At 42.8% G+C, this 14,256-nt stretch overlaps 1 protein-coding gene across 3 annotated transcripts in view; it reads left to right on the top strand.

The window, feature by feature from the left end:
* plxna2 (plexin A2) overlaps positions 1–14,256 on the top strand; it is a 173,157-nt gene that overhangs the window by 128,678 nt on the left and 30,223 nt on the right. For all 3 annotated transcript variants that reach the window (XM_035958021.2, XM_023293175.3, XM_035958066.2), the window contains exons 15-21: positions 646–782; positions 2,268–2,435; positions 3,699–3,792; positions 10,668–10,907; positions 11,357–11,500; positions 12,079–12,313; positions 14,100–14,242. In XM_035958021.2, coding sequence (XP_035813914.1) covers positions 646–782; positions 2,268–2,435; positions 3,699–3,792; positions 10,668–10,907; positions 11,357–11,500; positions 12,079–12,313; positions 14,100–14,242 — 1,161 coding nt within the window. The remainder of the gene's footprint in view (positions 1–645; positions 783–2,267; positions 2,436–3,698; positions 3,793–10,667; positions 10,908–11,356; positions 11,501–12,078; positions 12,314–14,099; positions 14,243–14,256) is intronic.

The following is a 14,256-nucleotide window of genomic DNA, read 5'->3' as shown; positions in this document are numbered from 1 at the left end:
CCAACAAAACCTGCTCCCTATGTGACCATGTAGGCAAAGGGGCAGTTTAAATGGCAGCATATTTGTGTATTTAGTAGTTTTTAAATTGTTGGTTTATATTTGTGCAGATAGAGGTGTGTGTGTGTGTGTGTGTGCGTGCGTGCGTGCGTGCGTGCGTGCGTGCGTGCGTGCGTGCGTGTGTGTGTGCAATTCTGCATGTGTGTGTCTCCATATGACGAGCTGTCTACTTGGATATTTCTCCATCTGTCTATGTGACGGCAGCCTAGCTGCCTGCTGCTGTAAACACTAGTTATTCTCAGACTGTCTTTAAAAAGCTTCACTCAGACACAAACCAGCAATGCACAACATGCAGTAGTAGGATCTCTCGGGGCTCTGAGAGATCCTCTTTTCTCCCACCAGCACTGTACTCTGCAGCCATCGTCCTGGCAATGCGAACAGCTGTAATTTGCTGGGGATCTGTGATAATACGTAAAGTTTTCAGGCGTTATCGCAGACGTGTTTCCCTGTTGACTGTGGAAAATATGCATCTTTTATTTTGCCTTTTGATCTCTTGCATTTTCCTTTCCTTCTATTCTTTCCCTTGCTTTTTATACTACACTCACAATCTGTCTCACCCCATCTCTCTGCGTCTGTCTTTTCTTGTAGACTCCAACAGTCACAGGTCTTTCCCCGAGCAGAGGTCCTGAGTCTGGTGGCACTAAAGTAACCATAATGGGAGAAAACCTTGGTGCCGGCAGCAGCGTCAACGTTCAGTTTGGGAATCAGACGTGCGAGTTCTTTGGGTGAGACTTTCCTCTTGCATTCATTTATAATGTAGACATTCTATTAAAAGCAAAAGTAATTTAATGTGCTAAGACAGCCTGAATTATCATGTTTCTGTTTAACACACATTATTCAAAGGGAATGTTTTTTTATGTACTTGCACATTGTGATGAGGTGGGAGTGTTCACATTCAGTGCAGTGCAAATGAAATGCAGAGTTATACAGTTTCAGCATTATAATATAAGTTATATATTAAGGATTTAAACTAATCTACTCAATACGAATGCTGACAGTTGTCACCTACATCAAGTAAAAAGTGTGAAATCAATTGAAAGAATTCACGATCCATGCCTTTTTCTGTCATGCTTGCACTTTTTTTTTTATAAATAATAAATTCTTTTTGCATTTTAATTTTGCAGCATCTACATTTAAGCCTTTAATATATACTGATAGTTTAAAATGGTTTGACTGAGAGTTTCTTTAACTGTTGGCCCTGCTGCATACATCACTGTCAGATGTTGTTAGATATATGACATGCTGTGAGCAAATGAAAAAAAACCCACAGGATTCTTGTTCTAGAGATGATGTGCATTATTCCCATTAAATGAGCTGCTATATTTCATCTCTTTCTCGTATTTTTTCCCATGATATTACTGAGAAGTCCCCCAAGGGAAACTCTCTCTTTCTCCCTCTATCAGAAACTTGTGTAAATCTTAATAAGGTTTTGATGACCTGCTGCATCAAACCTCGTAATAATGGCTTCAAGAAAAACCTTTCTTCTTCTTCATTCAGTCCCGTGCATCTGATTCTCCTTCCATCTCTCTGTTTATCTATTCTACCCAACCCCCCACAAACCCCTAATTTTTATTCTCTCACTCTCGCGGCTTGCTTCCGTCTCTCTCCACCCATCCCTCCCTCTGTCTCTCAGTTGCTCCCACATGTCCTCTTTGTACTTTCCACTCCTGAAGGCACCTATTTTAAGCCCTGTCACAGTAGTGGGACTGTAATGTTGTAAGGTTGAGAAGCCAAGCCAGCTTTAATGAGATATGGGGCTAATTGCTAGTTTGCGCTTCTCCACTGTATTCCTGGCATGGGAGGAAGAGGAGGACGGCCGGCTGCTCTGCTGCAAACTCTCCTCAGCTAATGAATTGGGACAAATTCGGGGTGTGTGCAGGTAGATCATGGAGTCTTGTAGAGGGTGGAGAAAGCACACTGTAAGAGCGCATACAAGTAGTGGAGGTGCTGTTAGTTCGTGTGCACCATCTGCACCTGTGTTTCTGCTGTGTTCTAAGTCGGATGATTGCAGAACAAACTGTACAATGTAATCTGTTGCTTTTTGCTGTGTTCCAGAAATAGATAAATAAGTTTTGTATCATCATCATTATCGTCTTGCATTTAAAACGGTATCTTTTTCAAAACATGCATCTGTTTTCTTCACTCACGTAGCTTCTGATGCCTTTTCTTCCATGTTAATCCACATTAATGTCAACCTTCTTCACTTGCAGACGGACCATGACGGAGATAGTGTGCTACTCTGCCCCTTCTGTGTCTGGGGTCGGCCCAGTTCAGATCAGCGTGAGCGTGGATCACGCCCAAATCAGGGAGAGCCTCACCTTCGAGTACATAGAAGATCCTACTGTCCAGCGCATCGAACCAGACTGGAGCATCGCTAGGTAACCGCATCCTCTGTTAACTGACCCTCATCCTCATCAACAAACCTTGAGCTTCTGACACCTAAACAAGCCTCGTGCTGAGCTTTAGAGCCAACCAGTCCAGGCCAGCGACAACAAATAGACATGAGTCAATATTGCGCTTTCAATTACTGTTCAGTTCTCTTTCAATTAGTCTGGATCTGATAGAACAGCCACAGCTCACAGATTGGGAATGATGGACACTGTTGAGACTGGGATTCTCCTATCGAATGCAGCGCTGATCCATCTGTTGAGCGTCTTTGGCAGATAGATACACGTACACTGTACATCACTAATTAAAAGGAAGAGAGGGATGAAGATTAAATGGTGGCTTACCAAAACAACGTGCTATCAGAGGTGTGAGTCCACAACAGATGGCATGGGCTTAGAGATGGAGTGCAGGGTACACTGCAGCAAAAACATGATGGAGCAAAGGGAATAGAGGGGAGAAATGAAGGGAGACATGGATAGGGAAGGACACCATATCATCTGTTTTTGCTTTTTTTTATATACTCTGTTTATATGAAGAGAGAATAATAAACTGAATATCCAAGCATTTCTCTTTTAACCAACACAGTGTAACAACAATGCCCTCTATAGAGAGACAGGCTAGCTGAGTGTATAATTTATTGAGCCTATAGATGGCACAAAATCTGTCTACAGTAACTTACTATCTATCCATAGTGATACAGTACATTGAATCTAGCCTGCGAGCATCTACCTAAATCCTGCAACAGCTCCTGATTCTTTATTCCGTGTGCCACATTGACAGCTTCAGCAACACAAACAAATCTTCAACAACGGCAACCAGCTGCAGGAAGAGACGGACATCCAGCAGTTTTCCTCCTGCTTTGTTTGTGTGCTTTGTTTGTGCTGTTGTGTCCCGAGGACCAGGACCACCACTGCATCCTAAATAAGCCTGAGCTGTCTTGGTATTTAAAAAACAAATCCACACCAGTTGATTGTAGTGAAATCACTTAAAATGCATCTCTAATCATCCTCCACTCCAGAGGCTATTACCTCCCAGAACAAACTGAGCATGCAGTTTGATTTGATGCATTTGTTTTCAACTGATGGTGAACATTTTGAAGAGGTACATCGGGGTTAGAAAGTTTCACAGAGAATTGCCTTTGGACGCCTTTTTTCTTTGTCTTTCTCTCTCGAAAGAAATTAAGAAGGCATCTGACAAAACATGATTATTCAAATTTGTAGAATAAATTCTGTTTGCTTGTCTTTTCCCCACAGCGGTCATACGCCTCTGATGGTGACAGGAACCAATCTGGATGTGGTTCAAGAGCCCAGGATCCGAGTGAAATACGCTGGTCGAGAGTCTGTCAATGTAAGAACCACTATGCTTGACCGTGCTCTATGAGTTCAGTTACACATGTGGGATAATCCACACTAACTAGGTCCAGCTTGACACACTACAAGTAAGCTAAGTGATGTTGAGCTTGGGTAAAAAAGTGGCATCTCTTCACAGCCCCTCCAGCTCTGGAGGCTTCTCTGACTTGTGCTTGAACCCAGTCTGCTTAACCATTGAGTGTGTGAATAATACAGCTGGCAGAGAGTAGTTAATGAAGAGTTTACTCTAAATTTTTCTCGCGTTCCTACTCCCACCTACTAAGTCTGTCTTTTATTTACACGAGCCTCCTGATTCCTGAACAACATTTTCACTTGTTTGAGGAAAGATTTTCTAACTATGTACACATATTTCTGCGCTGATGGAGCCAGATGGAAGACAGTCGAACTTGAGGAGGGCTGTAGGTGGGACAGTGGGGAGAATGTTGGAGGTGTGCATGATCAGGGGGCAAGGAGACTACTAATGGCTTTCAACGGAAGATTAACTGCAGTCAGAAGTCTTTGGTCAGCATAAAGAGCCCTTGTATAATCAAAGTCTTGGCTGCAGGAAATCATTACAAATTACATTTGAGCGCCAGTCCTGAGGGTCCTTGTTTAATTAAGAGGATGGGATTTCCTCCATGTGGTCTGGGGTAAGGTGTGGGGAGGGCAGATGAATGGACTAAAGGGGATGACGGATGAAGAGCGAGGACCATGGGAAATTAGATCAGGCGCAAAAAGTGCTACGCGACCAGTTCTGTGTGTCTCGTTGCTATCTGAGCATCTTGTGTAAGATGTTTTCAGCATACACACCCACAAATACTGTACTAACACAACATGATCTCAGAATAACACAACCAGACTTCCAATTGTGAACCGCTGCTTTAATGCATATGAGTTCACTTGCTACATAGACGTGTCTGTAGTAGCATAGAAAATTGAGAAACATACTGGAAACAGTCTCACACTCTAGCATATAGCTACCTAAATGTCATGCATTATTTATAGAATTTCAGAACATGTTGGTGTACATGCAGGCATGCATACAACACAACATCCTCAAAGCGATGCCTCACGTGCAGAATTCTACACAGAGTTGTCCCAACATGCCTCCTCTCTCTCTCTCTCTGCATCTCCAACTTCCTATCCCTGACGTTGGTAGTCTCAAATTGGCCCTAGGTGTCTGTTTAGCTTAGGGAATGTTTTCTTAATATAAATCATAACTCTGCCTGGGGGGTTTGTGCAACAGTGTTTCCCCATTTAAAAGCACCATTTCCCTAAAAAACCTTTATGAGTCATGAAAGTAGTAATTACGAGTAGAAGACAAATCCGTTCTGTTTCAAGTTTAAAGAAGAGAAAGGAACAGTTGATGAGAGGAAGAGAGAGAGAGAGACCTGGCGAAATGGGATTTGACTCGTGTGTGGGTGCTGTGCTGTCTGATTTGTCAGCTTCCGACGCTTTGAAAGAGAGTTGTTCATCTCCACGCTGCCTCGTCTCCAACTCCCCACCTAGCGCCTTGCGAAAGACGACTGTGTCACCGTCTTGATTGCCCCCACAGCCACAGAGAATGAATTTCTATTAAATGCTAAGGTTACAATTACCCATCCTTCATCCCACCCTGCAGCCCCCTCTACTCCCTTCCCTTTTTGTCAGTGGAGGAAGGCAAACAGCAGAGCAGCCTATAGCAATAAGAGCTGCTGTCTGTCAGCCAGCCTTCAAATGATCACCTGTCTCCCGCTAAATTGCTTCTCTTCTCTCCCTCCCTTGTGTCACTTGCACAGATTCACAAAGAAACCAGGAGAGAGAAAAAAAAGACAATTTTCTTTGTGAAATGCTCTGTATCTGTCACCGGATTCACAATTGAAACATTTATCATGATCTTGATTAAAGCTAAAAGGGTTATTTTCCAGCCCCAGAACATTTCCCTGTCCCAGAAAGATTTCATCTACCACATTTGCCACACTTAAGATGCCTGGACTGAGTGTCAGGCTTGGCACATCGGGTGCATTTACAACTGCTGCTGATCATAGACTGTGTTGAGTATGGGTGTACCTCTCACTTCTTGTCCAATCAGGCTGTCTGATCACTATGGGAGAGTGCCAATCAATGCCATAAGAAATGATAATGGGTGCTCAAAACTTACAATTTGCATGCTTGCAATGTTTTTTGTATTCAAAGCCGTATAAATGTGCCATAAATCTCCCCTCATCAGTTTTCAATGTCATGAGTGGTTCATTGATTGATCAGGGCATCTTGAGAGTCCACAGTCTGGAGGGCTAGTGCTGTTCTTCTGTGACATCTTTTCTTTTTCACGATATTATTCATTTTAAAAGACAAAACGCCTCTTGTCGGCACATGAAGCAGTGGTTACTGATGATATTTGCAATTTATCACACACTTATCGTCTAAAAAAATAGATTTTCCCCCTTTCATAAAGACTCACATCTGAGAGAAACATTAAACTACCAGCTCTGGCTCTACACTAGCTCGAATACCACGCAGAACTGGAATGGATGGATGGATCAGAGCTGAAGTTAGACTTAATGCCAGTATTAGCATTTGGTTGGAACAGCAGGCGGGCAGGAAAATAGACACAGTGTAGGAGTAACCAAGTATAGGAACAGCAGAGCAGTCAGTGACTAGCTATCTAATGGTAGCCTCCAGATGGCCTTTGACTCTGTGAACCCCTCACATTTTTCCTACGCACCTCTCCATAGCTAGTCCATCTTATCAGCTCACTCTCTCCCTCAGTCTCTCTCACCGCTACTCTGGCCAGAGACCTTTGAATGATTGAGTGGGCTGTAGCCGCACAGTAGATCATGGTAATGTATTCAGCCAGAGGGGTTGGAGTGTTACTGCCTTAAAACACCCTGGCTCTATCCAACACTAGAGAAAGAAGACGGATGAGGCCAAGATTCCAATTATTTTCTCTTTCTATTGACCTCAATTCACTTTATCAATGCTGTACAATGTGTAGCTTCTTTCGCCACATAGCCTAAAGGAAAAGATGTGCTATTGCATACTCTGCATTTGACAATATACACTTTTTTTTTTTTTTTTTAAATTGTGACATGCTGGAGATAGAGAGTGAAAATACATAGGGTTGTTTGGAATCTGCGCACGTACATGTACATGACTGCACATTGTTGCATTCTGCAGAGAAGTAGATGGAGGGGTAGAAAATAATCTTGTAATTCAGTAGAGTGTTTGGAAATCCAGTAATCCTTATAATCCTTCTGTAGTGTAAACAGAATGCACTATACAGTAATAAAACATACTTAATATCTATCTGTTGAAACGCAGAAGTCATGCAGAGGTGTTGTGCTGTTTTGAAATATAGCCATTATTGCGCCACCCAGAGAGAAACCCAAATATCCCACTTTCTTTATCAAATCCTACAATGCCCCATTTACCCATCACTATTTACTCACTCATCACTTTGGATTTACCCACGTTTTCACTCACTGCCACACAGCCTGAAAAACATCCCGCATGATAGCAGCAGTTTTCTGTCCTGACAGCATTCAGCAAAAGAAAGGATTTATTTAAGAAAGAGAGACAGGGAGAGAGGGAGAGAAGAGAGAAAGTGAGGACAGTGCAGAAAAAAAACCCTACAGTATCCATCTCCGGCAGAGCAGATGGTAGTCAGAGCTTTAGTTGACTTGCAAATGCATTGCTGTTCCAACGTGACAGTCCCGAGGATGCTGCCGGAGCATCTGGGCCTGTCTATATAACATGTCACCATGCCAACAGTAAGAAAACAGCCCATATCAAACTTGGCTTGAACTGCTTTATCCATCAAACCTTTAGTACCCATATACTGATCATTAGTCCTGTTTGAGTGCCCTGTGCCATGCGGAGCTACGACCATATGGGCTTAGACACTTGACAGCAACAACAACCAGAATAAGCGCATGGAAATCACTGTATGCAGTTCGCAAATTATGCTATATGAATGGAAAACATTCATTTAAAAGATCTATTCCATGATGGTGCATTTACATTATGAATAGCAAAAGAATATTTCTTTACAATCAATCACAATCTTTCTACACAGTAGTGAGTCATTGTTAGAGTTTGAACAGCACTGTTATCACACACTGTTCTACCAGTTAGCTCATTATACAGTCTTCACCCCTTATAAGGTTTCCCCTTTCAAGAAAAGAATAATATTATGCCAAAGCAAAAACAGATTTCGATGAAGTAATATGAGTTAATTAAAAATGTAAAATGTTATATAAATGCTTGCGTAAGTATTCACCCCCTTCAAGTTTGATAGGTGCACCTTTGGTTGCAGTTATAGCATAGAGCCTGTGTGGATTGGTCTCAATCAGCCTTGCACATCTGTACACTGTAATTTTATCCCATTCCTCTTTGCTAAACTGTCAGATTGCATTAGGAGTGTGGGTAAATACCCCTTTTCAAGCCCAGCCACAAATTCTCAGTTAGATTGAGATTTGGACTCTGACTTAGCCCCTCCAGAACATTCACCTTGTTGTCATTGATTTGCTGGAAAACAAATCTTTTCTTAATTTGCAGTTATAATGCAGACTGTATCAGGTTATCCTTCAGTATTTACCTATACTTTGCTGCATTTAGTTTACCCTCCATTGCCTGCTGCAGAGAAGCGCCCCCACATCATGATGCTGCCACCACCGTGCATCATGGTGGGGATGGTGTGTTTGTGGCGGTGTGTAGTGTTTGGTGCCAAACTTACTATCTAGTCTGATGACCAAAAAAAAAGCTCAGTTTTAGTTACTTCAGACCAAAGAACCTTCTTCCAGTTGACTTAAGAGTCTTCTACATGCCTTCTGGTGAACTTTGCTCTAGATTTCTTCTGACCTTTTTTCAGCATTGGCTTTACCTTTGCCACTCTCCCATTAAACTTTAACTGACGAAGAACAGACCACAGATGTTGTATGCGCAATTTCTTCCATCTCAGCTGCTGAAGCTTGTGACTCATTGGTGTGTAGCATCAATTGGTTGCACCAGTGTTAAACTGGGTTACTTTAAAGGGAGCCAATAGTTAGGCATTTGTTTAGCATTTTATATTTTTAATTAATTGACATTACATAACTGACAAAAAAAAAGCCAAATTATGTTGACCAAGATTCATTGTTGAAAAGCAATTAAAGGAGAAAACTTCATGGAGGGGTTACTTTTTAAGCCACTGTAAATATATACAGCTTTTTGTGGGTCTGGAACAATTTTGTTTGTTTTATTGGTTACCTGTGGTTCACCGTAAAGTGGCATCAATGCATGGTACTGTGTACATGGTACATGCTTCTGTAAAAATTTAATTAACTCTCATCTTTTCGTATAACTTTTCAGCTGTTAATGTGATTTCAAAGAACCTAAACTTGGTGAAAGTATGTCAGGAGTCTTATCTGGTTGTGTTATCTATATAAGAGCTTATCTTCTCGCTCTCGTCATGCACTGTTACTGTAGTTTGTAAAGTTGGAACTCTAAATAAAATGTGAAGACCAAGAAAAGCTTCTTCTGAGTATTCAGAGCTTGTAGTATAGTAGCTACAGACAGGTAAGGCTGTAATGTTGTAAATGTTGCTGAGACACTTGCATGTTGCTTTCACTAATAAGCGCAGCTAAGTCATTTAATCATTTAGCCGAGTGATGTAACATTAATTGCCAATCATTAAGTCTTTTTTCAAGCAAAAGAACAAAACGTTTTTTGTTTCCACTTCTCAAATAGTGAGGATTTGCTGCTTTTCTCTGTTTTAAATCACTGTAAACCTAATATCTTTGGTTCAAGCTGTGAACAAAACAAGACATTCAAAAATGTCACGCTTGGCTTTAGGAAGGTAACAGGCCTTTATAGTGTTATCTCACTTTAAATAGGCCAAATGATTAATTGAGATGACAACAATCACAAGTTCTTAAATCAGAACTGAATGAAGAGTCAGTGCCCTGCATGGTGGAAAAACAGTCTATAGTCTATATCTTAGAACAAATTCCAGTCCTTCCTTCCACCTCTACAATCATGCTCCTGCAACTCACCATGCACCATGCTGGTAAAATCCAATTGGCATACACTACACAGAATGACTTTGGATTGATCTCCCTGGCTTTCACCGGAGCAGCAGACTACAGGTAGAAGGCGTGGTAGTTGCTAGCGTTCACCACCTTTGATGATATTTACCTCTAATTAAGTTTCTTCCCCCGAGAGAGAGCTGGGAGGGAGTGAAAGAAGATAAAAACCTCTCTGAGCAGAGTGCTGTGCAGCAATCAATCCTCTCTCCCCTTTCCTCTAGAGCTAAGCCAGGCAGGATGGATGGAAGACAGGTCTCTCATCAGGGCAAACTGGAGAGAAGTAATAAAAGAGCCATAGCTCAGCCTCTACCAGAGGAGACAGAGGAGCAATGCCTCCATCCTTTGTGGTTGTTGTCCTCCAGTGTTTTTCAGTGAGCCAGTCACAGCAATTTACTTTCAATTTTATAGAGGCCTCCTCTACAATAAAGATGGATTTAATGACAGAAAATAAATCCTTTTCTTCAATAAGAATTGGGATTTTATGTGTCAATTATTTGGTTGGTGAGCTCGCTGCAGGGTTCATGTTGATACCAATGTGTTTCACTTAAAATCATGGTTTAGGTTATAACAAACAGAGGAGTTTACAAAGGATCTGCTTGAAACTCTGTGTCTTATTTTGGAGCCAGAGGAAAAGAAAAATCTTAGCTGTACGGAGCTGTCTAAGTTCATCCTGGATGACTGAATTGCATTTCTTGTTTCATTTCAGGATGCTCAGGCTATCATAGCATGAGATGTAGACTATTTCTGTGCAACACATCCCCCGGTGCATCACGAAAAGTGGATTTTCACCCAAACATTTTTTCCTCCTGTGCTTATACCTTCTCCCTAGGTGTGCAAAGTATTGAACACCACCAGTATGAGCTGCTTTGCTCCCTCCCTGATGGCAGAGTACATTCCAGGTTTGGACACAGTGAAGCATGCGGACGAGTTTGGGTTCATCTTCAACAACGTCCAGGCACTGCTGGTCTACAACAACACCAACCTCCTCTACTATCCAAACCCTTACTTTGAGCCGCTCAGCACTAATGGTGTCCTGGAGCAAAAACCAGGATCACCTATCATTCTCAAGGTACAGAAAATACAGATTAGTATGCAAATAAACCTACAGAACATGATCCTACCACTTGGCATTGAGGGGTAGTGATCATCTAGGCCTCTAAATGAAGTGTGGAGGGCTATTTGCAGGGTAGAAAACTTTCTCCCAGCTAATTTCTGTCATTATAAGAATTCTTGTAAATAGCAGATTCAATGAGGGATATATTTTATTCTTTTCTCCTGATTACCAGCTGTTCCCACTTATCACCACTGTGCGATATATCACCCTCCTCATCTCAGTATAGAATCATATTTGGTGGCAGCTGTGTCCAAACCTAGGGATCTAATTTAAAGTATATTTAGGTGGCATATTGGCTTGCACTGCATTTTTAAAAGTGTCTGTTTTTCATTGAACTGTATGTTTCAGTGTCTGAATTTATCTTCTCACTTCACACCCTTCTGTTCATCGCCGGATGCCCACAGGGCAGAAACCTGGTTCCCCCGGCATCAGGAGGGGTGAAGCTTAACTACACGGTGCTGATAGGAGAGACTCCCTGCTCTGTCACTGTGTCTGAGAGCCAGCTGCTGTGTGAGCCACCCAACCTCACTGGACAATACAAAGTCATGGTCAGTACCCATCTGCTGCTCTTTGAGCGTCCGTTATTGTTCCTAACTGTCTTTCTCACTTACTTTCCATCTATCCCTGGATTTGTGATTTCTTCTTCATAGTAGTTGGCCTCTAAACTCTATTATCTGTGCTCTCATCATTGTTCATTCAGCTGAAGGAAAGGGGTCAAAGGAAGAGCAACATGAGTATGCTCTAGCTGTCAAAAGGTTCTGTCAGAATTCATTGCAATTATTTGTAGTTGCCTGCTCGCTTATAGAGTGCAAGCCCTGGACTCTTTCCCTCTCAACATCCCCATGTAGGCGGCCATGAGTTTACACACAGTATCTAGTTCAGTAAACGATATTTACGTAGCTTTCGGCACTATTTATGGGACTTGGGTGAGGCTTTGCTGTGTATCGATTATCATTTGAACAGATCTCAAAACCAACAATCGGATTTTGCTGAAACATGCTAGAATTCAGGTTCAGTGTTATACCTTTGAGGATCCCTGAGATACACCGAGTTGTCAAGTGAGGTTATGTAAATAACAGAAAATTTCTTTTGATGTTATGTATTGTTTATGTGCATTTCTTGACAGGTTCAAGTGGGCGGCCTTCACGTCTCCCCGGGTGTGGTTCACATCATGTCTGACAGCCTGCTGACCCTCCCAGCCATTGTTAGCATCGCAGCAGGTGGAGGTCTCCTCCTCATCATCGTCATCCTCGTCCTCATCGCCTACAAGCGAAAGTCACGTGAGAATGACCTTACCCTGAAGCGCTTGCAGATGCAAATGGACAACCTGGAGTCACGAGTTGCCCTGGAGTGCAAAGAAGGTTGGTGTCAGGAATGTAGACCTTACTGCTAAACTGCAGATCTTCGAGCGAGGGTGATTATGGGTTCACTCTGCTCAGAAGATCCATTTACTTCCTGTAATTCTAGAGGCTTCTCTGTGACTCGTGTAGCTGGATTGGGTTGGTGAATGCATCTCACTTGAGGAGACTGTAATCATGTAACAAGCTTGTATTTGTGTATATAGTACAGTAAGTAAATTATTGGTGGTCCGTGTGCATTTAATAATTCATTGAAATGTTCTCCAAATCTGGGTCAGTGAGTCATCCTGACTCCGCTGAGGCACATTACGTTTTATTTACATCTTAAATGGAGGGGTCATTCAACGTTTTTCGTACAAGGTGTGTGTTTGTACCTTTGTAATTATGTCTTTCCATGTACGAATGCACTGGGACAATAACTGCCCTTAAGTGTTTTTACAAGTTGTTAATGTCACAATGCTTGGAAACAGACTCCTTTCTCCCTTGTGACTCCTGGTAAAGAGAAGGCACAGCAGTTAATCTGACCTTTGACATTCTACCCAGTCAATGGGGACAATATTTAACCTCAAGCTAACCTGCACCTACCACTTTAAGCATCCGCTCAATGTTGCAACGTTCAGTTCCATGTCCGTGCTTTCAACTAAACACTGCTGATTGGCCCCTGATGTCATCATCGGGGTCATTACAGCCAATCACTGAGACAGCAGAAGTGAGTTTGTGTTTGACAGTGTTCAGGGGATTTCATCAGCCGGAGAGGACCTTATTACTTGTCCCCTCCAGCTGCTCCTGATCAGCTCCCCCGGTGTTATTATGCCTTAAAAAAATAAAACATCCTACTGCAGCAAACAATGGTGAAATTACAGACAGACAGGCAGATAGACAGAGTAGGCAAACAAGGGGAATCCCACTGGCAGCCTTGGGAAAGGAGAAGATTAATGTTTTAACCATTAGCAGTGGCCTGGAGAGTGCTGCCCTGCGGGTTGGATTTAGGAAGGTACCTGGGTTCCTCCTTATGAGTATATACACTGTGAGCCCATGTGCTGGTGTGTAAAGCCATGAGTCGCAGGGGGCTGTGGGGGCCAGGAGGTGAGGGCTAAGACTGCTTGGACATGGCCGGGTTTTGAGGACGGTGTTAGGGGACTGCTGCTGCTCCTGTGATAGGCTGCAGACAGGGAGCCTCCCCAAGGGCGCTAAAGCAGAGCAACAGAGCCATGGGCCTGAACGAGAGTCAGTCAGGATGGACCCAATTAACTAGTGCTCACCTGCAGCCTCACACTGAGATGACACACTCTTTGGGGCCTTTGCCCCAGCCAATTTACTGGCTGGTAGATAAAAATGAGTGAGAAAAGGAGGTGTGTGTGTGTGTGTGTGTGTGTGTGTGTGTGTGTGTGTGTGTGTGTGTGTGTGTGTGTGTGTGTGTGTGTGTGTGTGTGTGTGTGTGTGTGTGTGTGTGTGTGTGTGTGTGTGTGTGTGTGTGTGTGTGTGTGTGTGTGTGTGTGTGTGTGTGTGTGTGTGTGTGTGTGTGTGTGTGTGTGTGTGTGTGTGTGTGTGTGTGTGTGTGTGAGAGAGATGTGTATTTTTTAAGAGAGAGTTGTGAAATATTGAGTTCCTCTGACATGAAGGCTATCTTGAACCGTCTGTCATCTTCATCATAACGGCAGTAAACACCATGAAGATAAGAGGAACTCACTTATTCGGTCCTTAGGGGATTAAGGATTTTTTTTATGATGCATTTCTCAAGTATGCCCTCCAACCGATTTCTCTGTCCTGTCTGTGTTTTTTCTCACAGCTTTTGCCGAGTTGCAGACTGACATCAATGAACTGACCAGCGACCTCGACAGAGCCGGTATCCCCCATCTGGACTACAGGACGTACGCCATGAGGGTCCTCTTCCCTGGCATAGAGGATCATCCTGTCCTCAGAGAACTGGAGGTAACTTGAGACAG

The sequence above is a fragment of the Amphiprion ocellaris genome, chromosome 8 (genome assembly GCF_022539595.1).
Source record: "Amphiprion ocellaris isolate individual 3 ecotype Okinawa chromosome 8, ASM2253959v1, whole genome shotgun sequence".
Classification (NCBI taxonomy): domain Eukaryota; kingdom Metazoa; phylum Chordata; class Actinopteri; family Pomacentridae; genus Amphiprion; species Amphiprion ocellaris.
Note: the sequence above shows the minus strand (reverse complement) of the source record. Positions and strands in the feature narration are given on the sequence as shown.